Source organism: Ambystoma mexicanum, chromosome 9 (genome assembly GCF_040938575.1).
Source record: "Ambystoma mexicanum isolate Mex_15411 chromosome 9, UKY_AmexF1_1, whole genome shotgun sequence".
NCBI lineage: Eukaryota > Metazoa > Chordata > Amphibia > Caudata > Ambystomatidae > Ambystoma > Ambystoma mexicanum.
The window spans coordinates 836,830,878-836,857,561 of NC_090931.1; the positions used below are offsets into that span (position 1 = coordinate 836,830,878).

Here is a 26,684-nt window from a genome sequence, read left to right on the forward strand (position 1 = left end):
CCTTTTGCAACGGGATACCCGTTTTGTTGGTTGACCGGATGGTAAGTACCTCTGCCAAGACCCCTGCCTCTGGTTCCTCAACCTGCGGTTGCGGGATCCCTAGATACTCTTCCACTCCTGCCAGCCTTTCATGGAAGTTCCTAGCTGAGGAAGAGGTGTCTTGATCCTCCTCACCGTCTGTGTCCCCCCGCTGTGTCCTGCGGGTCCGGGCCTGCTGGTGTAGTACTGGGGGGTGCTGCGGGCAGTTGTGGCGTGCTGATTGGTTGCCACCGTAACAATTGGCACCTGGGGTAGCGCAGGAACCTGGGCCTGCACTGAACCAAGACAGGAGGAGGCATGGGTGCTGCAGGGAGCATGTCTTGGATGACCCCTCTGACTATAGTCCCCATTTGAGGCAACCTCAAGAGCGTGAACAATTTCTCGAAGAACCTGTCCTCGCATGCTGGTGAGGTGAGTTCCTGCGTGAGTGTGGGACCTTGCACCTGTACCTGTTGCTGTGCTCTCCCTGCACCTTGCCTCAGGTAGCCGGGGTCTGTGTACCCCTGCGTGGATGTAGTCGGATATGAGGTGCACCAGGTGCACTCTCCGATCTCCGATCTGTGTGCTCTGGAATGGTGAGGCTCAGGATGCACTGCCATTTTGTTTGGTCGGGAGGCCATCTTATCTGGTACTGCGCCACGTGCTTGCTGCATGAAGACTGTTGTACTGGGACCAGTCTCTGCCTGCTTGCTTGATTGCAAAGGCTCTGACCTTCCTTGCACCTCAGGCAAGGGCCTCAGAGGCGGATTGCCCTCGGTCATGTCGCCGGTAGTGCGCGTGGTACTGCATTTAGGTGCCCTCTTGGGTTTCTGCCCGGTATCGTAGCTAAGCCCTTCTAGCAGATCCCCGGTAGCAGAGCATTGTAGCCCCTCAGCCCTATGGCTGGTAGCTCGTAGAGCCTCTGCCCCCTTGCTGGTAGTAGGGCCTGGAAGTCTCTCCAGCTTGGATGCTTCTCAGGGAAGGAGTCCCCCTTGTGGTGTGCAGTCGAGAACAGGGCACTTACCTATGGCCTGGTCTTCCCCCTGACGTGCTCTTTGTTGTGCTCTGGTGGTGATCTTGAGAACAGCTCCCTCCACCTGGCCAAGCAGTTCCTCAGCGAGCGCTGGGTGAGCGTGTCACACGCTAGGCAGCTGTCCCAGCCGTGGTCCTCCCCAAGGCACCGGCGCCACAGCACTTGCCGACATCGGGAGGAGCGTGGCACAGGAGGACATGATTATGAAGAAATTAACTAGATAAAAATATCCCTGGATAAGTTATAGTGTGGAATTACAAGCAAAAATAGGGCCTCAACCACAGCCTGAAAGAGGTCTGCTCCTGTCGACGTGGAAAAGAGGACTGGGGAGTGGCGCCGGTGGGCAGAGTCAGGGGAGCGTGTGCTCCCGGGGCCGCGCCCTTGCGTGCATCTGGATTTGAAGGAGAAGACAATTTTTCTGGTGAAAAGGGTACCATTTCCCGTCCCTGGCAAGGCACGCCCATACAATATGGAGGAAAGGGGACGTGACGTAGGAGTAAGGGTAGGTGAGAGGCAGGAGCCTTGGGGAACTCCCAAGAGGGACAGCAATGGGGTCTACCGCTGAGTCACCAATGGCGACTCTCCAGATGCGATCCCGAAGGAACAATTTGACCCATGTGGTAGCTTTGGCGGGGAAGTGGAAGTTCACGCTGAGGTGTTGGCACAGTGTGTCATGGTCAACTAGGTAGAATGCTGCAGAGAGGTCAAGGAGGAGGAGCATGGCCAAGAGTCACGGATACTGTCTTGCTGGATTTCTAGGTCAAGAAAGGCTGTTTCTCCAGCATGGGGTCTGGCATGGATTCACATGCTCATGAATATTCCCCATTGTCAGGCTTGGAATCCTCAGTAAAAGAAAAAAGTGTTTCACTTTCAAACTGCATTTCTCCTCTAAACCAATCACTGTCCTCTCTGTCATACTGGCCCCATCCAATGACAGTCCTCTCCCTAAGCCCTGCCTCTGGCAGCCATCTTCAGATCTTTACCGCACGCTTCATTGTTCGGAGTCCTCGAGTTGCTCTCCAAGCTATTTTGTACATTATTCCAAATTTTTGGCAGAAAAGTTCTATTTTTGTTCCATCGGAGCCCATGTGCTCCTATCTTCATCGGCCGGCAACAGGGATCTGTTCTCGGTGAAGTTGCGCGCCCCTCAAAGGTGGTTGTACGTCAACGTTTCTGCAACGCCATCTTGGGCCTACCTCGTGCCCTCCGACCATGACGGAGGAGAAAAGGGAGGGAAGGACGCTTTTCAGGCACTAGACCCAATGCGGTCAAGGAACGTCTTCGTGGAGGACAAACATCAGAAGTGTCTGTACTGCCTGCATCCGGACCACAACGAGGATGGGTGAGAGATATGCATGGGCTTCTTGAAGAAAACAAAGAAAGACAGGCAATAGCAGGCTGGCAGCATGTTAGGCAGAAACCTAACATGCCGGATCCACCTTCAGAGGATCCCAACGAAATGTGTCCAAGGTCACCCGGTTGCAGTGCACAAAGGTCTTGTCCTCTAGTCGATGACATTCATCCTAGAGAGTCCATCGGCATTTTGATGGTGACACCTTAACCTATGTCCTATGGTCAAATCAAAGGTTTTCCTTTGTAAGCTATATGACCTACAAACCATTTGAGGAACATCAGTCTTTTTAAAGTTATAGGGGATCTGGTTGACCAGTCCCTCAGAAGTTGTTACAACTTCTGAACCTGTGTTAGGCTTTTTCAAGGGGTCCTTATAAAGGATTCCCTTAGATCTAGAGGGGCCTCCAGAGGTCCTCACTACCTACCTCTCTGTTGAGAGAAGGTTGGGCTTTAGGCCTCTTGGTTGGAGGGGATGGAGATAAGCAAGGTACATGCTTTTCCTTCCTCTTAGATCTACCTTTACCTACTTTAGGAGTTTCCCCCTTAAGACTAGGAATTGGGTTGGAGTCTTCTGTGGAAGGTCCAACAGTCTGAAGGTTTTTGGCCTTAGACTTTTCTTTTCTGGTTTTCCAACAGCACTGAGAATTACCAGTTCTCTAAGGACTAGTTAGGGTTCCACTTGGTCTATCCACCTCTTCCTCAGAAGCAGGGGGAGTCACAGACTCTATAACTGGGGGAGAAATGATGGAGCTTGGTTGGGGCTCCCATTTCCCTAACATGTTAGCCTGAAATGTGCCTGGGTCAGAGGTCAACTTGCCAACACCAGGGCTTGTAGTGGGGTTCTCAGTAGAGGTTCCCACAGGCTTAGAGTTGCTCCTTAAGGTGGCCTCTCTAGCCCATTTGGTTTGGTTCTGGGTCTCCATACTGGGAGGCCTGGGGGTACTGGATACTACTCCTAGAGTTCTTAGATCATTCCCCAACAGGACTCTCCCAGGCACCTCAGTCTGAACACTGACAGGAATCAACACTGTCATGTCATTACACTGAATGAGGGCTGGTAGAATTGGAACCATTTGGGCAGGGCCTCCAGACATCTTAGTGGGACCCTTGGGTGCCTTAGCAACATCCTCAGGCCTGAAAAAGCTTTCATCCACTACTGTTCTGCTGGCCCCAGAGTCTCGCCTGGCAGGAGTATCCTGGCCATTGACAAGAACACTGTCCATATAATAAACTTTAGAGTTTTCGGGTATGGAGTTGTACACACTCCTATTCTGATCACTGACCAGACCCATGGACTCTACTGTTACACTTGCTTGGAAACCCAAAGGTTCTTCAGCAAAGACTTCAAAGTGAGCACTAGCCATTTGGACTTCCTCCACAGGAGTGAAGGCTAAGGAGACTGTGCTGATCCCTGTAGGTTTACCCTTACATCTGCGATCTCCTTTGATGTGGTCAGTTGCCCCACAGAGCTCGCATGTTCCAAATGCTCTCTGAAAGGGTGGCTTGGCCTGACCTCCTTCTGGTTTGTGACCAGAAGGTACACTAGCCTGTTGTGGTTTACCCTGGGGCTTACCCTAGTTATTTTGTTGTTTGGGGCCCTCTTTGGTTTGGGAGGTATTAGAAATCTCTTGGTTCCCCTTTTGTGGCTGCTTTCCCTCATCCTTTTTCTGAGTGACCCCTGAATCCTTGTGAGTGGCCCTGTTGGCAACCCACAAGTCAGCAGCCTTAGCTAGCTTCCTGGAATCTAATTCCTTTGAATCAGCCAAGTGCTGTCTGAGCTCAGGAGAGCAGGCATCATAAATTGACTCCAGCATAACAAGATTTCTCATTCCCTCATAAATGTTCACCTTCTAACTCTTAATCCATCCCTCTAAGTTTTTCAAACACTCACTCACCCAGGTAGCCCAAGTGGTACCATCATTCTTTTTGAGGGTCCTAAACCTCTTAAGGTACTGGGAAGGGGTCTTCCCAAATCTAGCTATCAAAGCTAGTTTCACACATTCATAGTCCTTCTTATCCACCTCCCCCAACTCCATTACCACATCAGTTGCAACAGGAGGAAGCCTAGAGAACAACCAGGGAAGTAACTCATTCCCTGTGATGTCCTGGAGCCCATGATTATACTCAAACATTTTCAACCAATCCAACACATCCAATCTAGGTTCATACATACCCACTAATTCCTTAGGCATCCGGGGTCTTTTGGGACTGGAACTCCTAGAAGAAGCAGAGGAGAGAGAAGCATTTTCCACAGACAACTGTTTCATTTCTAACTCATGATTAAGCTCTATTTCTCTGAGTCTTAACTCAGATTGCTTCTGCTCAGCCTGGTCATTCATTCTTCTGAATTCTAGCTCTTGGTTTCTTTCAGATTGAGCTAAAAAACTTTTGTACTCTAATTCAAGCTTCATTTTTTCAAGTTCAAAGTAAGCAGGGTTTCATGTGGGACCTGGTATGGGCCCAGTAGGTACAGTAGGTAAGGTAGACAGAGGCTCAGAGTGGCTAACTTCATTAGGTTCACTTTCCTCTTCTGACTCATTCTCAAGACTTTGATTCAGATCAATACCATCACTGTTTTCTACATTTGCTGGGGGGTGGGGGTAGATTCCTCTGTACCACCCAGACTTTGGTTTTCTAACAATCTTTCTATAAGTTCCATTTTCTTGCTCTTCTCCGAGAGGTTCTTATGTCTACACAATACTTTTAAGCAATCAGCAGTTTTGGCAGACAATGATTCTAGGGTATAACTCTCCATAGCAGACATAGTTAGAAAATCAGCTTTTTAGTGCTAAGCTCTGTGGTTAGTTGTCCTAAAGTGTCCAACAAGCACTCTAAAGTGTATACTCAATACAAATCCCATCGCTGTACACCAGTGTTAGGCAGAAACCTGTGCAGTTCCCTCTGGGACCACTGCAAACGATTTAGGACTACAGGTGTTTGGCAGTAAACCCACTTGGTAGCAGTCTGTACCACACAGATTCACTTGGTAGCTGTGGCTGAGCAGTCAGACTTCCCTCAAGAAGAGTTAGGCAGTATACAGAGTATTCACAATAGGTCAAGAGCACACAATAGAACAAGTAAACACTGACCAGGGCTTGGTGTAAAAGAGATATAATTATTTATTTAAAACCACATCTAGAAAAACACACAGGCACTAATAATAAGCAATTCAAAAACACGGTCAATAAAAGATATACACTCCCTTAAAAGACTATTAGACAAGTCTTAAGTAAAGCCCCACTTATTTTCAGACAGCGGTGAGCGCTTAACGTAGATGGCACTCTAATAGTTCGTTTTAAAAAGGGAGAGAAAAGCAGAGAACAAATTGGAACAGATCCCAACACTTTTTCAAGAACACAACAAGGGAGGAAGGCAAAGGAAAACCGTGAAGTTAGAGTTCAAGAGGCCGGATCCACCTTCAGAGGATCCCAACGAAATGTGTCCAGGGTCACCCGGTTGCAGTGCACAAAGGTCTTGTAAAGGTTCAAAAAAGGAGTTGGATCACAGAAAAGGGACCAGTTAGAGGGTCAAGGCGGTCAGCCCAGTCCAGAAGGTTAAGGAGTTATTATTACCTTGTAGCAATCTTTAGAAAGGGAGGCCTGGCGGACACGGTACCTTAAAGTGGTGAGAACGCTCCAGCGTGGGCAGTTGTTCCTGGCAGCGGATGCAAGTCGGTGCTTCGTCCGGGGGAAGAGAGGACCTCGTCGTGGAGGAAGACAGGAGTCCGTTGCACTTCCAGGGAAGAAACCAGCTGCAGAGTTTCTCAGGTACAAGGAGCGGTCCGGTGATCCGCGGTTCAGTGGTGAGTGGCTATCCGGCCGCCGGGGTGCTTGGCACGGGCAGTTCGACCACAAACCGGGCTGGGGTCCGAAGAAAGAAAGGAAAACTGGTTGTGCCCACCAGTCAGGGGAAGAAGCCTCTCCAGCCGGGAGATCTTCTCTGTCGTCGGGAAGTGGCGAGTCGATTCAGCAGGGCTCCACCGGTGGTGTCGTCGTGGTAGGTCGGTTCAGCTTCTCCCTCGTCGGATTCTCAGGTCCTGTGGCGACTTCTGAAGTTCCAGTCCCCAAAGCCCTGCTTTTATGCAGAAAACCCCCATTCACTCAGCCTAGCTGTCACTCAAACATGCTAAGTGGTGAGCCAGCCGGCTCACCACTTGGGCCACTCACACAAGAGTGCGACCTGAGTTACCAAGGTAACTCGGTCCAGGGTGCCTAAACCCCCTCCCATACCCGCTGTGGTACCCAGACAGAGTGGCACCACTTTTGGAGGCTTCTGTGGAGAACCCCGACAAAAAGTGGAACAAAGGGCTCGACTTGGGTTGGAGTCACAGAAGAGAACACAAACGCCATTTTAGAATCGAGTCTTGGCAAAAACTACCAACCGGAGAATTAATATTAATTAAATAAACCGGCGGTATGCTCGAGGCTATGAGAATTAAATAATTACAGTTTGGTAGCCTCGAACAATGGGAAAATCCCATAGGAAAATATTTGCGGTCGAATATAAAAAGTAGTTTCCACTGCCACCAGCCAAAACTCGATCAGGGGGGATGGAGACGTGCCCCCTCGACTAACAGACCCTGGGGCAATCGAATTGCCCCGACCAGTACGTCCACAATATGATGGTTTGTACTGGTTTCTGTTAATAATTTGGGACTAGTAAAGCCAATGGTGACTTTACATGCCCTGGGAGACAGTAGTCAGTCCCAGGGTATGGAGTCTATGGTGGGGTGTCACTATGACACCCCTGTGTTACTGCACGGAGGGTGCTGTGTAACACACAGAGGAAAAACACATGAGACCCTATGGAGTAAAGGACCCCATAGCCCATAAAACACATTACCAATCAAAGGAATACCATGAATCATGTCCAAGAGTGGGAGGAAAAGAGTCTCACTCTTGGCAGGAGGAAAAAAACAAACTCCAGAAATCCAGCAAAGCTGCTGGGGGACTCACTAGGTTAGGAAATTCAGCCTAAAGAGAGAATTCTCCCTAACACAGCATGGTTCAAGTCGAGCAAGGCCTCTGACCCGTGCTCCAACCAGGGTTATGCCTCACCCAGGACCGGTCGGTCCGAGGAGCGGCCTCCCTCCGGGAGGAGGTCGAAGTCCTTTGAGGGCGCCCCATCCGTGGCGGTCCAAGAGATGGCCAAGAGCCGCAAGATTCCACCTGGTTCACAGCTGATGCGGGTCCCAGATCGGATAGACTGCAATCTCCATTGCTCTTCGCCTCATTAGCCAGCCTGCCATCAAGTTCCTCCTCAAAGTGGAAATCCTCCTACCCGGCCAAGCTATGGGACATATCAGACAAACAGAGGCCAAAGGAAGAGATGAAGGCCTCACAGCAGGCTCATCGGGTGCAGCCGAAGACTCTGTCAACTGCTTCGTCAACATCCTCTGGGGTGACCACCATGGCATGTGCTAGCGACCCTACAAGAGTGTTCCCTACAGCCCAGAGATCAGAAAGTTCTTGTTGAACTCCCACAAATTAGGCGCTCTGTATGCAGTTTGTTAGAGATTACTGTTGTTTCATAATAGTTGCTTCATCATACTTTGTTGAATGAGGAGCACTCTTGCTTCTAATATTTGTGCCATTGGGTCTTTATTGTTACTTTAGGTGCTGACACGTGTTTCGACCACACAAGGGTCTTTAACAAGGCAAGTTGGGTTAATCTGGTTGGGGTGGTGAGGCGAGATGCCTGCAATTATTATTTGTATGGTGCACTGAGTAGTGCTTCTGAGGAGGCCGAATGCTTTGGCTGCAAAAGTCTCCCACGGTCGGTTGATCAGTCTGCGGCAGAGGGTTTCCCTCCTGCCTCCCAGGCACGACACTGCTGCTGAGGCAGCGGCTAAGGTTGCGGGCACCCCGGGTGGTGGTGGGGAGCATCGGCTCAAGCCCTGGTACATGGCCCTCGTGAGGGAAAAAGGGAGGTGGCGAAGAGACCCCCAAAGCAGCCCTCTAAGGCTTACGTTCAACCAATGGACATCTCATCCACGGAAGACGATGACCAAGCGTCTGTCCATATAGTCCACAAGGAAGACGTTGGCGCAGGGCCTAGCACTCCATCATTCCCTCCACAGCCGAGGGACATATGGATTGACATCCTGTCAACTCTCCACACTCTAGTGATAAAGATCCAGCAGAGGTTACCCACAGCACAGGCACCTGTTGTACCGCAGGCCCCTGACCACCCTCCGCGTAAGAAGTGGAAGCATCATCCGACGCCACCGCATTAGCCTCTTCCACCACATTGGGACCCGACTCCCCCAGCGGACCCGGATACACACACGGACACTGGTAAAGGCGGCCATATAAACCGATGAAGATGACGACTTTGTCCCGGCAGACGACTAATCACCGCACCTGGACGTGCCTCCGAGTGGCTCTCCACCAGATGAGGTGGGATCATTCCACTCAATGATCTCCAGGGCCTGCAAGCTGTTCCAGCTGGTTCCCGAGTAAACCAAGAAGGAGGGCTTCCTTGCTCAGCAATGGGAGTACACGAGGAAGACGATCATGGCGGTATCCTTTTTGGACGACATTTGGGAGGAAAGCCTAGCCCTCAGGAAGAACCCATGGACAACTCTCACCAAACGAAGCAGGTTGGCAAATAAATACAGGGTGCCGGACTCCGCACCCAACTGCTTGAGGTCACAACCGTCGTTGGACTCAGTAGAGTTGGCCCCCACCAGGAAATGTGGACGCGATGGGGAATAGAGTCATCTACACAGCGGCATCCACAATCAAGGCGGCTAATGCTCTGGCTATCTTGTCCCGATACAACCTGGAGCTTTGGTACAAACTGGGCCCTATCCTGGAATTCCTCCCCGACGACAAGAAAACAGAAGCTCTCGCCCTCTTTCAGGAAGGGGAGGTGGCGTCGGACCATGCCATTATGGTGGCAGTGGACATCTCCGACACAGACTTCCAACAGATGGGATACAGAAGATGGTTGAAGGCCACAAACATTTGCCAGGACGTTCATGCGAAGGTGCTGGACATGCCGTTCGACGGCGATAATCTGTTCGGGAAGCCGATCGACGAATCCCTTCAAGCCATAAAGACAGAGACAGCACGTTCCCTTGGCACTCTGCAGCAGCATCACTCGTCATCATTCAAGGGATACTACACGTCATACAGGCAACCTCCCCAATCCTCCACGCAGGAAGCCTACAGGGGTCGCTTCCAGGCCTATGGTAGCAGAGGTCAGCTTCGCCGTCACCCGCAGGGCAGGGCGCGGTGCCCAAGCAAGCCTGAAACAGCCAAGACATCGGCCCCCACTCGTGGACCCCGGTGGGAGGCCGGCTGATGAGGTTCATCAGTGAGTGGAAGAAGATCACCACCGACAGATGGGGTGATCTTCGGTGGTGAAGATGGCTGGACGCTTTCACCTTGGAGTCCCCCCATATTCCATTGGTTCCCCATCAGGAGAAGCACCCTCAGCTCCTGGAAGAAGTGCAAGCCATGTTACAGAATGGGGTTATAGAGCTAATTCCCCAACGGCTCTTGGGCTCCAGAGTCTATCCCAGATATTTTCTGGCCAGAAAGAAGACAGGGGGTTGGAGACCCATGCTGGACCTGCGCCGTCTAAACAAGTACTTGAAATCCCAGAAATTCAGGATGGTGAGGTTGCAACACATGCTCATTCAACCAGAGGAAGGGGATTTCTTGATGCCGTTGGACCTAGAGGATGCATACTACCATCTCCCCATCCACAGGAAACATTGGAAGTTCCTATGGTTCGTGGTACAGAACCAACACTACCAGTTCAAGGCCCTACCTTTCAGCTTAATGTCAGCCCCAACGGTGTTCACAAAATGCCTGGCCCCAGTGGTGGGCCACCTGGGTCTGCATGGAGTGCATGTATACCCGTACCTGGATGATTGGCTGATATGAGCCCGCTCTCGAGAACTGCCTGACGAACACACGAAAGAGACTGTTCGGCTACTGACAGAGCTGGGGTTCTTCGTGAACTATCCGAAGTCCAGCTTAACGCCATCGCAGAACGCACTGTTCCTCGGCGCCAGACTCAACACAGTGGCTTGTCTGGCATCCCAATTGGAGGAGAGGCTAGCAGCCATTCAAGGGAAGGTAGCTGCCATCGGCGAAGACGGCCACGGTTCAGGCCATCAAGTCTTTGCTGGGCATGATGTCCTGCATCTACCTCGTCCATCTCTGCAGGTTGCAGATGCGACCCTACAGGAATTCTTGGATGCACGTTGGATTTAGGTGTTCGGGAATTTTGCAGACAAGATCCACCTCAACGGGGAGTTCTGGCGGGCGATAGAGTGGTGGGGGGTATGCTCCCACACCCATACCAAGGTGAGGGATTTCAAACCCTGCCATACCAGGAGACGGTCACCGCGGATGCCTCTCTGGAAGGTTGGGGAGCTCACACCGAACATCTAAACGCCAGATGTCTGTGGCTTCCGGAGGAGAAGGATCTGCACATCAACATCCTGGCGTTACGTTAGTGTTCTGGGACCTCAAGTCTTTCCTACCTTCTGTGAGAGGCAAGGTGGTGTGGATCTTCACTGTCCACACCACTGTCATGTTCTACATCAGGAAGCAAGGGAGCACACAATCCCCAGTGCCCTCCAAGGAAGCTCGGGACTTGAGGCATTGGGCCATTGCACAGGGGATGTTCCTCGTCCTGCTCCTGCCTTGAGTGGGATCTTTGTCTGGATCAGGTGGACCATCTCTTTGTCAAATTGGGCAGACCTGTGATCGATCTTTTTGCCACGGCGGCAAACTCAAAATGCCAGACGTTTTCCAGCAGATTACACCAACCGAGGAGCATGGGGGACGCGTTCTCCTTCCCTTGGGAAGGTCTGTTTCTGTACGCCTTGCCACCCTTTCCTCTTCTGCTGCGTGTGATCAACACACTCAGACAGTGTCGGTGCAAGATGATACAGTGACAGTTGCCGAGGCAGATTTGGTATCCGGACCTACTCAGCCTGACACTGTCACCTCCAGTCAGGTTGCTGGTACTTCTGGATCTGCTCACCAGGGAGGGAGGTGCAATCCTTCATCACGACCCAGGATCTCTGAACCTGAAGGCATGGCTCCTAGAGCCGTAGAGTTTGGAGGTTATGGACTGCCAGCGGACTGCAGGGAGGTCTTCACCAAAGCCAGGGCCTTGTCGACTCTAAAGTGCTACAGCCATAAGTGGAAGAGTTTTGCTACATGGTGCCGGTCGCAGAAGATTACCCCTCTGAGGGCCAGGGCCCCACAGATTCTTCCATACTTGCTTTCCTTGGCAAAAGCTGGGCTGGCTCACGCATCCATCAAGGTACACCTGGAGGCCATCTCACGCTGGACGGTGCTTGTGCCTTGAAGTTCTACCTAGCACGCACAAAGAGTTTTCAGTAGACTTCTCAAGTGTTTGTGAACCTTGGACCTGTAAATCATGGGAAGGCCTTGTGCAAGGCTTCCATCTAAAGATGGCTCTCCGGCTGCATCATACACTGTCTTTGGCTGGCGATCCAGCCTCTGCCGAGTGGTCCGAGAGCCCACTCCACCAGAGCGATCGTTGCTACGACAGAGTTCCTGCTTGTGTCCCCCTTACTCGACATCTGCAGGGCTGCAGCGCGGAGGTCCATGCATACCTTTACGAAGTTCTAACGCATCTACAGGGCTTCCGTGGAGGAGTCCTGAGTTGGCCAAGCAGTGCTATGCAACCTGTTTACTTGAGGTGAGTCTGTTCCAGCGTTGTTAATTGCTTCTGTTGAGCCTTCACCTCCCGTTGTTGTGTAATGTGTACTGCTGTGTATTTGTTATTCATGATCATGTGAATCCATGCAGACCCCATGCTGGAGAAGGTTTAAGTTACTTACCTGTAACTATTGTTCTCCAGCATGGGTCCGCATGGATTCACATGCGAACCCTCCATCCATCCCCTCTGCGGCTCTTCTTGGTTATACTGCCTTTTTACGTTCTTACCAAATCTGAAGATGGCTGCCAGAGTCAGGGTTTGAGGAGAGGACTGTCATTGGATGGGGGCAGTGTGACCCAGAGGACAGTGATTAGTTTAGAGGAGAAATACAGTTTTAAAGTGAAAGTGAAACCGTTTTTTCCTTTACTGAGGATTCCCAGTCTGACAACAGGGAATATTCATGAGCATGTGAATCCATGCCAGACTCATGCTGGAGACCAATAGTTACAGGTAAGTAACTTAAGCCTTCTGTACTGTGTTTAGGGTGGAAACCAGATTGTCTTGACCCTAGAAGGCAATGGGGTTCTAGAAACAATTGTATCTGAGTGTATGCCATACAGTCCAGGATTTTGAGCAGGAATGGGACAGAGGTGGTGGGATGATAGTGGGGCATTTTGGGTCAGGCGACTGTTTTGTGGGAAGGGGGTGGCCCAGGCAGCTTTAGTGCTGGTACATACTGAGTTTGTCAAGAAGAAGGTATTGACACCTTAGTAATAATGGGAGTCAGCGCAGTCGCACAGAGCTTGACAAACTTGAGCAAGGCATGTATCACCCTTGCAATTAGTGGGTTTGAGAGACTGAAAAGTTTCCAGCACATTTGCTTGGGTTACCTGGGAGAAGCTGAAGAGTGGTGGTGAGGTGGTAATGATTTTGTTAGCGAGGGTTGTTTGGATAGTGGAACACCAGGCTTTGTCAGAGCGAGGCAGGATGTTTGTGGGAGCTGGGTTTTCGTATGGAAAAGAGTTGTTTCGCATTGGAGCTTGCATTGGTAATTCTTTTATTAAAAGAATTGGCTTTGGATGTAATTAGGGTGTTTGTGTATGTTTTGTTGATCTTGATGAGGTTTTCGCAGTTGGTGGGGGAGGGCTTTTTCCTCCCTAGGTGCTCTAGAACTCTTTTATGTCTACAGAGCGTAATCAGTTCTTCAGTGTACCAGATGTTAGCTGGTTTGAATGGTTTGGGTGTTTTGGTTTTGAGTGGGATAATGCAGGTTCATGGTTGTATGGAGGCTCTGATGGTAGAGGTTTGCTAGTAATTGTGGGTTCTTGCTTGTAAACGGTAGGGATGTGAGTAAAGTCTGGCGAGAGGACCCAAAAATCTTATGCAAGAGCTTGCAGGTGTTGCAGGCCAATATAGTGATGGCGGGTGGTGTGAGGTTGGGAACGGGGAGGGAGTGAGATAGACCATAATCAATCAGGGAGTGGTCAGACCAGGGGACAGGACTGATGCCAGAGATGTTTTTTGGAGGAGTTGGTAGTAAGGATCCAATCAAGGAAGCGCCCTTTGTCGTGGTTAGGGGAGGAGACGAGTTGTGTGACTGACTGAGAGCAGTGGCTTTGGTGTCTGAAGGGCCATCAAAACCTAGATTGAAGTCACCCAGTATGATGAACTTTGTGGTGGGCTTGATGAGTGGAGTGACAAGGAGTGGAATGTCTGAGTCCGGTGGGATGCAGGAATTGGGTTGTTGATAGAGTAGTAGTAGGTTGTAGGTGGTTTGGGGGTTGATGTTGCGTTTTAGTAAGAAGAATTTGTAACCGGGTAGCGGTGGAATGCAGATCTGGCTGATGTCAAGGGTCACCTTGGCGATAAGGGCAACACCACCTCCTTGGGTGCTGGAGCAATCTGCTCTAAAAATGGTATAGTTACGGGGATGGCTAATGAGAGCAGAGGGCCAGAGGCACTGTGGAGCCAAGATTCAGGGGTAGCAAGAATGTCCAGGTGCTGATCTATGATGAGGTCATGGACAGCGGTAGCATGAGCTCCCAGTGAGCGGACATTTAATAATGCACACTTGTTAGATACGGCCCGATTATCTGGAGGCAGAGTCCCTGTGTTGGTCGGGGAGGTGCAGTGTGCAATACTTATGTGTGAGGTGATAGCTGGTGGAGAGACAGGGGCTATGGATGAGGAAGGGGGAAGAGGGTGGGAGGCGGTTCCCGAAGAGAGCCTTGAGCATCTTGATTCACCTTCCATGGGGATGGAAATGCCATCCAGGGGTGAGACCAATGCTGTGGTATGAACACAAAGCATAATTTGTCTTTGCGTCAATGTCCGAGGGTGGAGGTGCTATCAGTGGATCCCTGTTGTACGTGCATTACCTTGAGAATGGGGGAGATGTACTGGATGCAAGTCTGGGGGACTGGTGATGGTGGTATGTGATAGTGAGGTGTAGTAAGAACGAGGTGGGTTGTGGTGGAGAGCACTGGACCAGTGATTGCCTGCTGGTCAATTAGACTGGTACAGGTGTAGAGGGGCTGAGCGTGAGGTCAGGCTAGAATGGGGAGAGTTGGGGTAGAATACAGTACTTGACGAGCCTGAAGAAGGTCACTTCAGTCAAAGAGGTGGGCCTCATCTACTTGGGGTGCAATTTCTCTGCGATTTCATGTGAGGAATCAGCACAGTGCTTAACAGGTTTAACCGGCGGTAGAAACCAGGTGGGTGGAGGGATGGGGAGGCCGGCCATGAAAGGTAGGGTGGTTACTCCTAGGAGCGTGGCAGGCTTGTCGAGTTCCTTGCGAGATTGCGCTGCACTTCACTGTGAGGTGCTTGAGTGAGGCTGGGTTGGGAGGGCTGGGGCAGGAGGTGGGGGGCTCAGGACATGGAATAGCACTAGAACAATGGATTAGACAAGATGGCTAATGCAGCTGACACAGGAGGCAGACCTTGTGAGGGTTTGGGGACATCTGTGGGCGCTGTGTACCTCTTGATCCTTCCTGCATTGTGGTTAGGTTGTAGGTAGGCGTGGGGAGGTTGTAGAGACCAGAGGCAGCCTGAGTGGCTGGGTGCACCATCCAAGCCTAGACAGGCCAAGACAGGCAATGCTAGCCTTGGATGTGGGCCTTGGGAGATGGGCAGCTGTCCCTGCTGGTTTGGGGTCTAGTCCTCCATATATTCTGCTGGCAGCCAATGTGGCTTGCGGATCATTGGAGCCTGGAGAGATGCTGGTTGCACGCACGGGATGGCAGTGGCCATCTTTGTGTGGAGCTTCTGCTACTACAAGAGTCCTGGTGTTACAGGCTCCTTTGTTTCTTCAGGGTACAAATACATTGTTTTGCATCTTCCGCATTGTCAGTTACAGAATTACTCATGTAGAATCTTCGAAAGCTGTAGCTGATCCTTTCAAGATTCTGAATTACATCATGAAGGCGAGTATGACTTAACCATATCTGTTTTATTAGTTTCCAAGAGGGAGTTTTATTCTATGACGTGCCATGAAAATTACCATTCCTCCAAGATCTGGAATAACATGACCTTCCAGCTTGTTCATTCTCCATAATTGGAAGCTAATATGGTATTGAGCCTGGGGCCTTTTGTGGACACTGAATTTCATAGGGCTCACGGTAGCATTGACATCATTAGATTTGAAAAATACAACATTTTTACAAATATAGTGCAAAATGTTCACCATGATCGTAGGGGTAGTGACTATAGGTGTTTATTCTATTGAAGAACGACTTTGCTCATTATGTGTGATGCATAATAATACCTACCAATTCTCTAAAAGTAGCACATTTTGTGGAACACAACCATGACACAAAAGGGTGTTACAAGTTAGTATGTTAATTAGCACAGGCCAGTGCTGCGGATTGTTTATATTAATATTGGAAGTTCATCCTATTCTCAAAGCTGAGGGAAATGTGATGCTTTAATGGCTGAATGGGAATGATTACAGTACTCAATGATAACAACCCAATTAACTATTCTGTTCTCTTTCCACTTCTAGATGACTCTGTGAGCATGCCCAGTGTGGTAAGTGAACAGGAAGAATTCCTAATGACTTCCATTGGGAGACGTCGTTTCTCTGGCCACATCTCCAGCATACCAGCTCGTCAGCCCGAGGGGGGCTTGCTGCCCAGCCAAAGGTAACAGATACCAAACAAGTCTTCAATTGTTGTACTGTCCAGCAAGCCCTACAGTGAAATAGAGCACAAAATGTGTATGGCCTGCATTACTTGAAAAACTGTGTCTATTGCAGGAAGCTCCTTGGTGAAGTACACTTCTGCACAAATCGCTTCTACTTCTTACTCTGTATGAAATTCGATACAAAGACAGTCCCAAAATGTTCCAAGATATGTTTGCTTAAGTCTACTTTCTTGAAGGTTTCTGCTGACTTTCACCCCTACAAATTTACTCATACATTGATCTGAGCAAAAGGGATGCGGTGAACATAGACAGGAGAATGGCACATTCCAATAAGCTGGTAGTAATCTTGCTGCATGTAAACTCAGCCTTTGACGCCAGAAGCTTTAGGAGAAACGAATAGCTGTAGACATTTAGGTTTTAACCTAAAATAAACCCAATGGGGATTACATAAGGTTTTATATCTGGGACATCTTAAACGAAGAGCGTTTTTTCCTGCTACACCAGATAGAAACATATTTTTAGTGCAATCATGCACAAACTATTGTTCCAGTCATTAGGACCTGTGTCCAGGAATCCAACAAAGGAATGTGTGCAACACATATGCAGCCTCACGTACCATTTCTTCATGTTCTGCTGCGTTAAGCAGTTGTTTGTGTATGCTTGTGCTAAGAACACTTTTGCTACCAGCAAGGCAAGCCCCTTTGATATGTATGTTTATGTAATGTCACCATTTACTTTTACTACAATCATGACTGGGTAGGGTTCAACCTCCAGCCGCAAAGTTTCATGGAAACACCTCCCTTGGCCTTCATTGCACTCCTGTGTGTAACTGTTTTGAGAGTGTACGCTCTAGAAAAACAAATTCTTTGCAAATCTCACAAAGAGGAGTCCTGAGAGGAGTTTCAGTCTAAAATTAGATACTTTTGCTTCCTTCATATGCAGCACCTTAGAGCACAGCGGTAACTTCAGCCAGAGGAAAACTGAGCTTGACACCTCTATATCAGAGGTCTGCAACCTTTGGCTCTCCAGATGTTTTGGACTACAACTCCCATCAGCCCTAGTCAGCTTGGTCAGGGATGAGGGATCATGGGAGTCCAAAACATCTGGAGAGCCAAAGTTCGCAGTCCCCTGCTCTATATCATGGTTCTCCTAGCAACGGATCTCATTGGAAGGAAGGGCATTGTTTTGAATGCCACTAGCAATCGTGGTTGTTCCCTTTGGGAGTGTTGCAGCTTCTAAGCAGTTCATACACTTCCTTGCTCTAACACCTGCTCCTAACTGAAGATTATTCCTGCAAGTGTCTGCTTCTTAAATAGTTGAATCAAACAGGATCTGAAAAGGAAAGGATTTTCCACAAAGTTGAAGCAACTGTGGTGTGTTGTCTTTTCAGAGACTTTGTTCACCCCGATCTCAAACATGGACCATAATAGAATCTATCCAAAACACAAAATCACAAAGAGCATTCCCTATGCTGGGTATATTGTTTTCCTCTGATCTCCAGGAGGACACCAAAATGGTCAAAGCCACACTATTCAAGACTCTGTTACATTACATTATAGTATATGCTCATTAAAACTTGTGCCTGCAAAAGCGATTCTGACAGTGCCTGGTCTGATGGTATCCAACATCCTCCTGATGTTGTTTGCAAGACTGGACGTACTTAAGGCTCAGTGACATCCTAATAAAGTGAATTCGTTTTCTGGAGGGGCATCTGTTGCTACGTTTCCAACAGTTGATTTTAACCAATTTATCGAGCGATGGGCAAGGAGCTTACTTTGGTTTAGGTGTGAAAAGTGGTCCCCAAGAAAACAGACATTACATATAAAAACTCAGGAGCTTGGAGCCTTTGGCTTTGCATTTCCAGACAAATATGTCTTAAATTTAACAGACAACAAACACAACCATCCTCATGAAGAAATTACCAATGTATGTTTTCTCACCCCATGCCAGGAAGCCATATAATGTGGTGATAGGGTTTAGAACTAGAGTGGCACATTTTATGTCACCTAGAACAGGGTGCTTAAGCAGAACTTTTTTGTATTGAAACAATGTGTGGTGACACCCAGAAAAATAATTGCTTCAAATCAACGAGAACTCGAAGTGCTGACTGTTTTACTCCATAAAGAGGACCACATTTTCTGGGCTAGATGCTGCCTGAACCTGGGCTGACATTATAGTGCCGAAAATTAATTTCCTCATCTTAAAATAATTTGCATGACGGTCATAGGATCAGCTGGAGCTATCCTGGTAGTTCTATCATGGGCTCACCATGTCTAATTCAGAGATCTTCAGCTATTTGTGAAACAGATAAGCCAGTCAGTCAGTGGACTAGATGTGTTACCAAAAGTGAGCACATCCCAAAAATGAAACCACGACGATTGGACCATTTTACAATGAGTCTTATAATGTCAGTGAAACCAGCACCTTCTTCTACCAGAAGAACTTATTGTCCCAAATGGGAACGTTTCTGCATTTAGTGTACGGGCAAACCTCGAAGTGTGGCCTTCGGTTTAACATGTTCAACGTATATTAGGAACAGCAAGACATTTTCAGAAGTGTCAGTGGCCATACCATGTGCTCAATACTCAACAGAGGCAAAACTGGTTATCTGATAATCATTTCACTCTGACCCAGCAATATTAATAATCTTATAGGCATGCTGATTTGGAAATGCATTCCTGTTGAGTCAGGAAAACATTTATAAAATAACTCCATAATAAGTGGACATTGTTAAGAGGTGTAGGTTATATTCACTGTGTTATAACCACTATGACTCTGGCCGACTCACAACAAAATAACAAAACAAATATGTTTTATTGTTTTCATTTTCAGCACAATGAAAAACAGATTGTACAGATTGTGCCTATTTAATATATAATGATTTCACCACCCATATTCTTATACAATGTGTCAACCTATACAGTATCAATCAAGCCACATTGATAATTCCCAGCCCACACATTCTGCGGGTAACTCTTTGCAAATACAATATGTGCATTTCAATCACCACGTTATGTCTAGTAATGTATTTCAATGGGAACATGTCTTTCAACTATACTTAGTCAATGTTTTAGCTCCACAGATTGATTTATCACAATCTTTCATTTGGATTAAAATCCTATTCAAAGAATTGAAAGACTTACTAATGGCAATTCTATTTTTTACGGGTCCATAAAAGTAAAAAAATAGTATTCAATTTCATTAAACGAGCAGAGCCAGCAAAAGATAGTTAAGCATCAATGTACATAGAATCCATTTCTGAGACTAATAATGTCTTTCCAAAATTAAATGAATTATCATTGCTTCCCAAAACATAGAGTTGCACTTGCCTTTAGCTTCTATAGGATCCTTGATCTTCCTGTGAAAACATAGCAAGCCATTTTTTCAACACAGAGACTCTATGAATGCCTCTCTTGAAGTTCTGGAAGGTAAGCAACATTTCTCTTTCTTTGTCACTCTGGAGATACAGCTTTTTCAAAGCTATGGTAGTGACACTGCTTTATATTCCTGGTGACCGAGCTATAACCAAGCTATAAAGATCACTATTCTGGCACCGTACATTATTTGAAGAAGTGAAAAATGCATGGTGATGGAAGGTGTACTTCAGAGGTTTCCATCGGACGCATTGGCATTTAACCATTAACTTCTGAGATGCAAAGCAGTGCCAGCTGGTAATTGCCCAGGGACCACGTTTCACATTGTCCCAGTGCCATTGTTGGCCGGGAAAGCCCACCCTCCGAGGGGGTTATAGCTTTAGTATCCTGGGGCTATGCTTACATAGTGCAGATCTATCCTAGGATTTAATAGGGGGTGGGGGGAAGGAAGAAGGCCAGAGCGTGTTTTCTGAACGTTTCTGCCAGGAAATACAATGCGCGGACTACCCCCATGGACGGACTAGTCCCACCAAAGACATGATGGGATGTTGGTATGAGGCATGTGAAGTCGAGTGTATCCTGGAGTGGGGAATCCAGACTCTGAAGCATATTAAGGCTCATTACGAGTTTGCCAGTAGTACGGCAGTGAATCCGCGGGAAAACCGGCTAACAGAATTACTGATACTGCCACTTTGGTCAGGCGGTATTACCACTGCAGGTATTACCTCTGGCGGTAATACCATCTGATTACAAGTGGCGGTTTGCTGGTGTAAATCCCCATTTAATGGAGTTTGAAGCTGGAGGTAACTCCTCCACTTTACCTTTAAATATTGCTGGTATACCCATGCAGTAATACGGGCAAACCTGTAGTTTGGCGGTGTGGTGAAAAATTGAGGTAAACGGTATTACAACTTTTTTCCTGCACCGCCACACTTGCAATGAGCCTCAATCATTGTCAGTTGAAGGAAGGGGAGAGGTATTTACCACAGGGTGGGAGGGACTGCAGGCATTGACAAGCCGGTGTGGTGTGCAGCTTCAGGAGAAGGAAGTAGGCGCAGAAGAAACCACAGTTACTTGACGGAGGCTGAGCCCTTCACAGGAGTGTACAATGCGTCCACCATCCACCTGATAGGAATGACTGGAGACCTGAATGTGGGTACATATGTTAGAAAAGTAACATTTTGATCAGAAGTGTTATTGACTTGACCCATCAAGGTAGATATGCTGTGTTTTGTAAAAACATGTATATTTAACTTGGAGCCATACATATCAGGGTCATCTGCAGTGGGAATGTTCTTTAACCCAAATTATATTCGAATCTTTGAAAAAAGACTTTGCTGCACTTCTGCCAACCCTATATGTTTAGATGCTACACATTCTTAAGCATAATGCATTTATTCCATTTCATGGGTGTCTCAGATGCTGTTTTGGCAGTCTATTTGGGACAGGAATGCTTCATAACTATCAGAAATATTCATGTAAAAATGGCTGAACAATGTTAAAAGGACCTCCTCATTGCTCATTTACAGATAATTGGGTACAATTAACCCTGTTTAGTTAAATGTCTGTATTTGAATATTTGGAATTATTCACTGTTCTTAATTTTTTATGATGTACTGTTAATATGCAAGATAAAGGGACAATGCATAGATTGCTGTGAAGGCGTTTCCAAATTCACAGTTACTTGAGCAATACTCTTCCAGTACATACCCTCCTCTCTCTCCCTCCACTCTATGTCCCACTCAGTGAAGCCAAGGTAGGAGGCATGCAAAATGAACACTTGTGTTGAAGTATCCCTTTGCAGTGTCATTAATGTAACATAGCCGTAGTAAACTGAAGTCCCTTTGATTAATCTGCGCTCATTCTTTCAAAACAAAATTTGAACACTCTTCAGTATTTGACCAAGCTTGTTAAAGACCTATGAAGGTGGAGGGCAATTTATGTCATATGGGTGATAACAAATGTTTGCTTTTCCATACAAACCTTCATATGGAGATTTTTGGCACTGGCTAGCATAAAAATATCTGATTACCTCACCAGTCGAATCCATTAGGAAAGGATGAGTGCGGCAAAACACACTGTGATAATTACGTGTGATATTACTGGAAGAACAGGAAGGCAACATTTACCAATACTTGGAAATATAGCCTTCCTGTCTGAGTTCTAGCACACCCTGCTCAAATAACGCAGAATATCATCCATGTTTGTACTGTTCATTCCACTATGCCAGTCCAAACTTCCTTGGGACTGAGACATCTTCTTTCTTCTGTCCAAAGTTGAAACGAATTCATGAAAATGTTGAACTACAACTGGGTGAACAATTCAGACAGACATTTTGTAACCTATATGAAGGGGACTTTTGAAGCCTTGATTACATCTGTGCCTATGCCATATGGTCAATATATGCCTATCAAAAACAGATAAAAAAATCAAACCATGATAGGATATATTGGCAACAAAACAGACTGGCTAGTCTGCGCTACGAATACCCAGAACATGGCTACAAGACCATAGATGGGCCCAAAATACAAAAGAGCCCCAGTCACCCGAGTGTTAGGGCACCTTTCTGACTCCTTTGAGGGTTAGAATAATCTTCAAAAATATGGTGCATCATCTTTAGGTGCTTGGCATTCGCGACTCTCCATCCACCGGACATCTGCAAAAAATATTGTTCCATTTACCAAACTGGCCCCATCGCTTGCCCATTAGCAATATCTACCATGCTTAACTCCAAATATGTCATTTGGAACAGATGTTTCCATGTTTAGTTCCCCAAGCCTTGAAAAAACCTAGACCTGCACATACGTACCTGCGTTACCCTCATATTAAGGACATTCTGAAAACAGACAACAATGCACTAGAGATGATTAAGTCCATAATTGTGTATTATAAATCCAGAACTAAAATCATATATATATATATATATATATATACATATATATATATATATATCTTTGGGGCACTGATACACATCAGGCAAAGTGAGTGGCACTCTCCACAGCCATTAAATGAGGAAATGTCCGGATACCAAATAGTTCATTTTTAGAAAAATACTATCTTTATTGAAGCCTTACAACTCGGCAAGAAAAATTAAAAGCCATTAGAGTATGGCACTCCCAAAATGCAAATAAAGGTGCGCGTTGAGGACATTAACACGTTTCGCGGCAAAACTCGCTGCTTGTTCAAATATATATATATAAAACAAGAGAAGTATACAAACATAGAAGTTAAAATGACCAGACATTCAAGCACAAAATGTTTTCATACTACATTCTACAGAAAATCAATCATTGATAAGTAGAAGCCTAAACCCTTTTCTATACATTGTCTCTTTGAAAGTGGGTCTCCATTGCACATTCCCTTATGACCTCTTATGTTGTCTTATGTGAATGCAAACCCAAATTTTATGCTGTCCTTTTATTCCTTTTCCTTTCTATTATGTTTGTATATATATTTATCTTTGAAAACAAAAGACAAGTGCATGCTTTTTTTGTTCAATTTTTTTCCCCTAAATGCTTCATCTCCCTGCCCCTCCTGCAGTGAACCTAATGTCCTCGAGGACTCCCAGGGCCTGGCTGCTGAGGGCTTCCTCACTAGGTACAGTGTCAAAGCTAACTTTGTGTCAGTGTTTGGTCAGGGGGGTGGTGGGAGGGGTTAAACGGATTCCTTCCCTGTCTATATCGTCTGTCTTTCCATCTCGCCCCACAACCTCTCACTCATTATCTCTGAAGCCTGCAAGTCAAAGTTATAGCAAGACCAGCTACGTTTCTCTCCACAGCTAGCAACATTGAGCAAGAAAATCAAACCCAAACTCAAACCCATTTTCCATTGACAAAACAAATCTGTCGTACATAGAATTATGCCTTGTTAGCCGCTCCATTTATAATCCAATAATCATTAAATTAAACATGAAATAGTGATTTTCTGATGTATTTGCTATTGTCCAATTTTGAGCAATATTTCTAAACCATAGAGTTAATGTTTCTAGTTTCTTCAAAAACACCATATGGGAAAGGATGGTTTTCGTGGGAAGGCATTTTCTTATGTTAATGTTAATGTTAAAGGACATTTGTACCACGCACTATCACCACCGGAGTGGTCCCCTGGTGCTCTGGCGGCTCTGAAAGAGGGAGGGAGGGCGGGTGAGTTAGTGGGTGGAGGTTGGAAAAGTGCAAGAGAGCAGTGATGTACTGTTGGCAGCCTCAGCCCGGTGGGTCCGTCGGCTGGGCCTGGGGTGTATGCGGCCGGTAGTCGTCGTGTACTGATGTGCGGTTCTATGTGCATTTATTGTTTTGTTGTTGCAGTGTGGTGAAGTTTGTGCGGTTTGTTGTGCTGGAGGTTTGTGGTTGTGTTTGGTTTGGAGTTTGAGAGGTGTATGCGGAGGAGGAAATTGTTAGTGGTCTCGGTTAGTTGGCATCTATATCCTGTTTGACCAGTTGCGCTCGTGTAATCTCGCTCGATGGGGTGCTTGGGCATCATGTGCCTCTGGAGGTTCGTGCTCGTTTTGTATACGAGGCCCCTTGAGCATCTCACTGCCTCTTCCGCCCGTTCTGTCAACAGCGTTGCATGCTCCCCACCCCCACCCACATGGCCAGTGCACATGCCAGTGTCCATATCTTAGTGCAGTGATTGGTGGTATCTCGCTAGTTCCACAACCCAGTGGTACCTGGTTGTAGTTATACGGCGGTTGGGGATGGTAAGAATTGGCTGGGGTTGTTGTCTCCGTCTCTGTGGGTTTCGCATGTGTACCACTCTGTCTGGCGTCACCCCTCCTGGTGCCCTGAGTGCTTATCAGTCGGTTCTGGGGCTTGTCAGTGTCCTTTCCGGTTTAGTCGTTTGTCTTACTGCTGCTTTGGTTTTAGTCTCTGGTATCGAAGAGCCAGGTTTTTAGTAATTTTCTGAATTGAAGGTGATCTTTGGTGTTCCTTATTTCTTTTGGGATGCTGTTCCAGGTTTTTGCGGCTAAGTGGTAGAAGGCGGTGCCTCCGAGTTTTTTCTTGATGTAAGGTTTTAGTTCCAGGCGGATTTCGTTAGTTGATCTGAGGGGTCTCGTTGGCTTGTAGTTTGTTATTTTCTTTTGAAGGAATTCTGCTCCTTGTCCGCAGATTGCCCTGGCGTTATGCACATTGTTTTGAAGGTAATAACGTTGTTTTACTGGGAGCCAGTGTAGTGTTTGTAGGGCAGGGGTGATGTGGTCTCTTCTGGAAAGTTTGAGGAGTAGTCTGGCTGCTTATGACGAAGTTGTCTTTACTCTCAGAGGAATCATTACTCCCTGGGGATATATCTTTGATCTAAACTAAGTGGATCAACCCCACTGTACCGCTGTCAATGGACTCTTCTCCAAATCAGGAGGCTAGGCACCCCAGTGCAACACTTTGTAATAACTCGAAAAGTCTGACTTAATTCCATTTATTGTTCATGTTATGTGTGTTTTGTATGTGTGGTTTCCATTGTAATGTATCACTTTGTTATATCGACATATCTTGGGATATTGCTCGTTTTTCTTTTCTGTGACTATTTTAGAAAGGGAAACTAGCTGTGTCTGTTGTAAAACCAGTTAATCTCATTTTCATGGCTTATCCCGTAGAAAGGGAAGTATCTTTGAGCATAGCACACACATTGTGTGGTACAATGCCTTTTAGTAGGTCATATCCTCAAAAGTAATGTTTATGTTTCATTTTTAATTGTGCCTTTTATTTTTCATGCTAGTTTACTCAGATTGCAATAAACTTGTTGAAAGTCTGCTATGGATAGCATTGCAATAAGTACACTCTTCCCTTTGTGTTTTGTTTGGTGTGACAAATTCAGAAGGATATGAAAAGGGCACATTTTCTAATGCTTAGAGGAGACATTACATTGAGTCACTTTAGAATCCATAATCTTCATAGAAGCATCTGTTGAATACTGCAGGTTCTAAATATTCACAAAAGTAAACCTGTATAATCAATTTCTGAGGTGAAGTTCCCTAAAGCATGTCAGTAAATCTGCCTTGAAAAAGCAATCGAGAAAATATGCTCATTTCATGATTTGTTATTATCTTCAACAGTTTTTGTTTAGTGCTGCATTGGCATAGATGGTTCTCTATAGATCGGCCCTAATTTGGTTCATATTAGGATTGTTGCCCTTGAGCATACCAGTGTGCACATGGGGGACAACAGATGTAAATAAAGTCAATGATAATATGTGATTATGTAGATACAGCTGTGAAACTCCTACGCACTTTGTGCTATTTTTCACATTATATAACAACGTTTGGAGGGACTCAATAGTACAAATATGGAAGAAACATGAAATAAGGAACCATAGACTGGCCCTAATATAACTTTTAACTTTGCCCAATAGAAATACTTGTGTTGCAGTGGTTAGAATGTCGATATTGGCGTTAAGGAGGAGAGAGAATCTTTTAAATGTTAGAGGTACATTTTATTCTGGAAGTTTTGTGTACTATCTTATATTTCTTCTTTTATCTTTTAAAATGTTATAGATTGTACAACTTTTATAGGTTTTAACTGTGTTGTATTTATTTATTTTTATATGCACTTTTGTGAATTGATCTAATCCAAAATAAAACTCTCTTGACTGAGATATGTCTTCATGTTACTGGTGGGAATCCTTGTTTGGTAGACTCCAATTATTATCTGCTGATCTCTAAACTGAATGCTAACCAGTATGTTCATTGAAAGCATCAGCAGTAAGCCAGTGTCAATTTACAGGATTTTCTTGTCCTTTGCGATACACTGTGGCTGACAGAATCAATACCTGTGAACAGTATAGATTGCCGAATCAATGACAGGGAACTATGGAATTGCAGATTCAAAATTCAGGAAAGACAGGGCTGCAGAATAAATTGCCAGGAGCAGATGAGATTGCAGAAGCAGTGATTAGGTACAGATGAAGTTGCACAATCAGTCATCAGGAACATGATGTTGATTAGTAAGAATGCAATTTCATACTTTCTGCAAAATCTAAACATAGCAAAAAGACATTGATGTTGCTGTGTTATGAGGAGGAAGCATTTGGGAAAGTGTATGGTATTTGTTCTTGGGTTTGGTTATTCCTCCTCCTCTGGGAATCTCTCTGGGACCTCAAATTCTGGATTAGAGGGCTTT

General features: G+C 46.5%; 1 protein-coding gene across 21 annotated transcripts in view; it reads left to right on the forward strand.

The window, feature by feature from the left end:
• UNC80 (unc-80 homolog, NALCN channel complex subunit) overlaps window positions 1-26,684 on the forward strand; it is a 3,486,058-nt gene that overhangs the window by 3,208,067 nt on the left and 251,307 nt on the right. For 19 of the 21 annotated variants that reach the window (XM_069615884.1, XM_069615886.1, XM_069615897.1 and 16 more), the window contains 2 exons: window positions 16,062-16,200; window positions 23,116-23,172. In XM_069615884.1, the coding sequence (XP_069471985.1) occupies window positions 16,062-16,200; window positions 23,116-23,172 (196 nt within the window). The remainder of the gene's footprint in view (window positions 1-16,061; window positions 16,201-23,115; window positions 23,173-26,684) is intronic. The other 2 variants (XM_069615890.1, XM_069615903.1) reach the window with 1 other exon arrangement.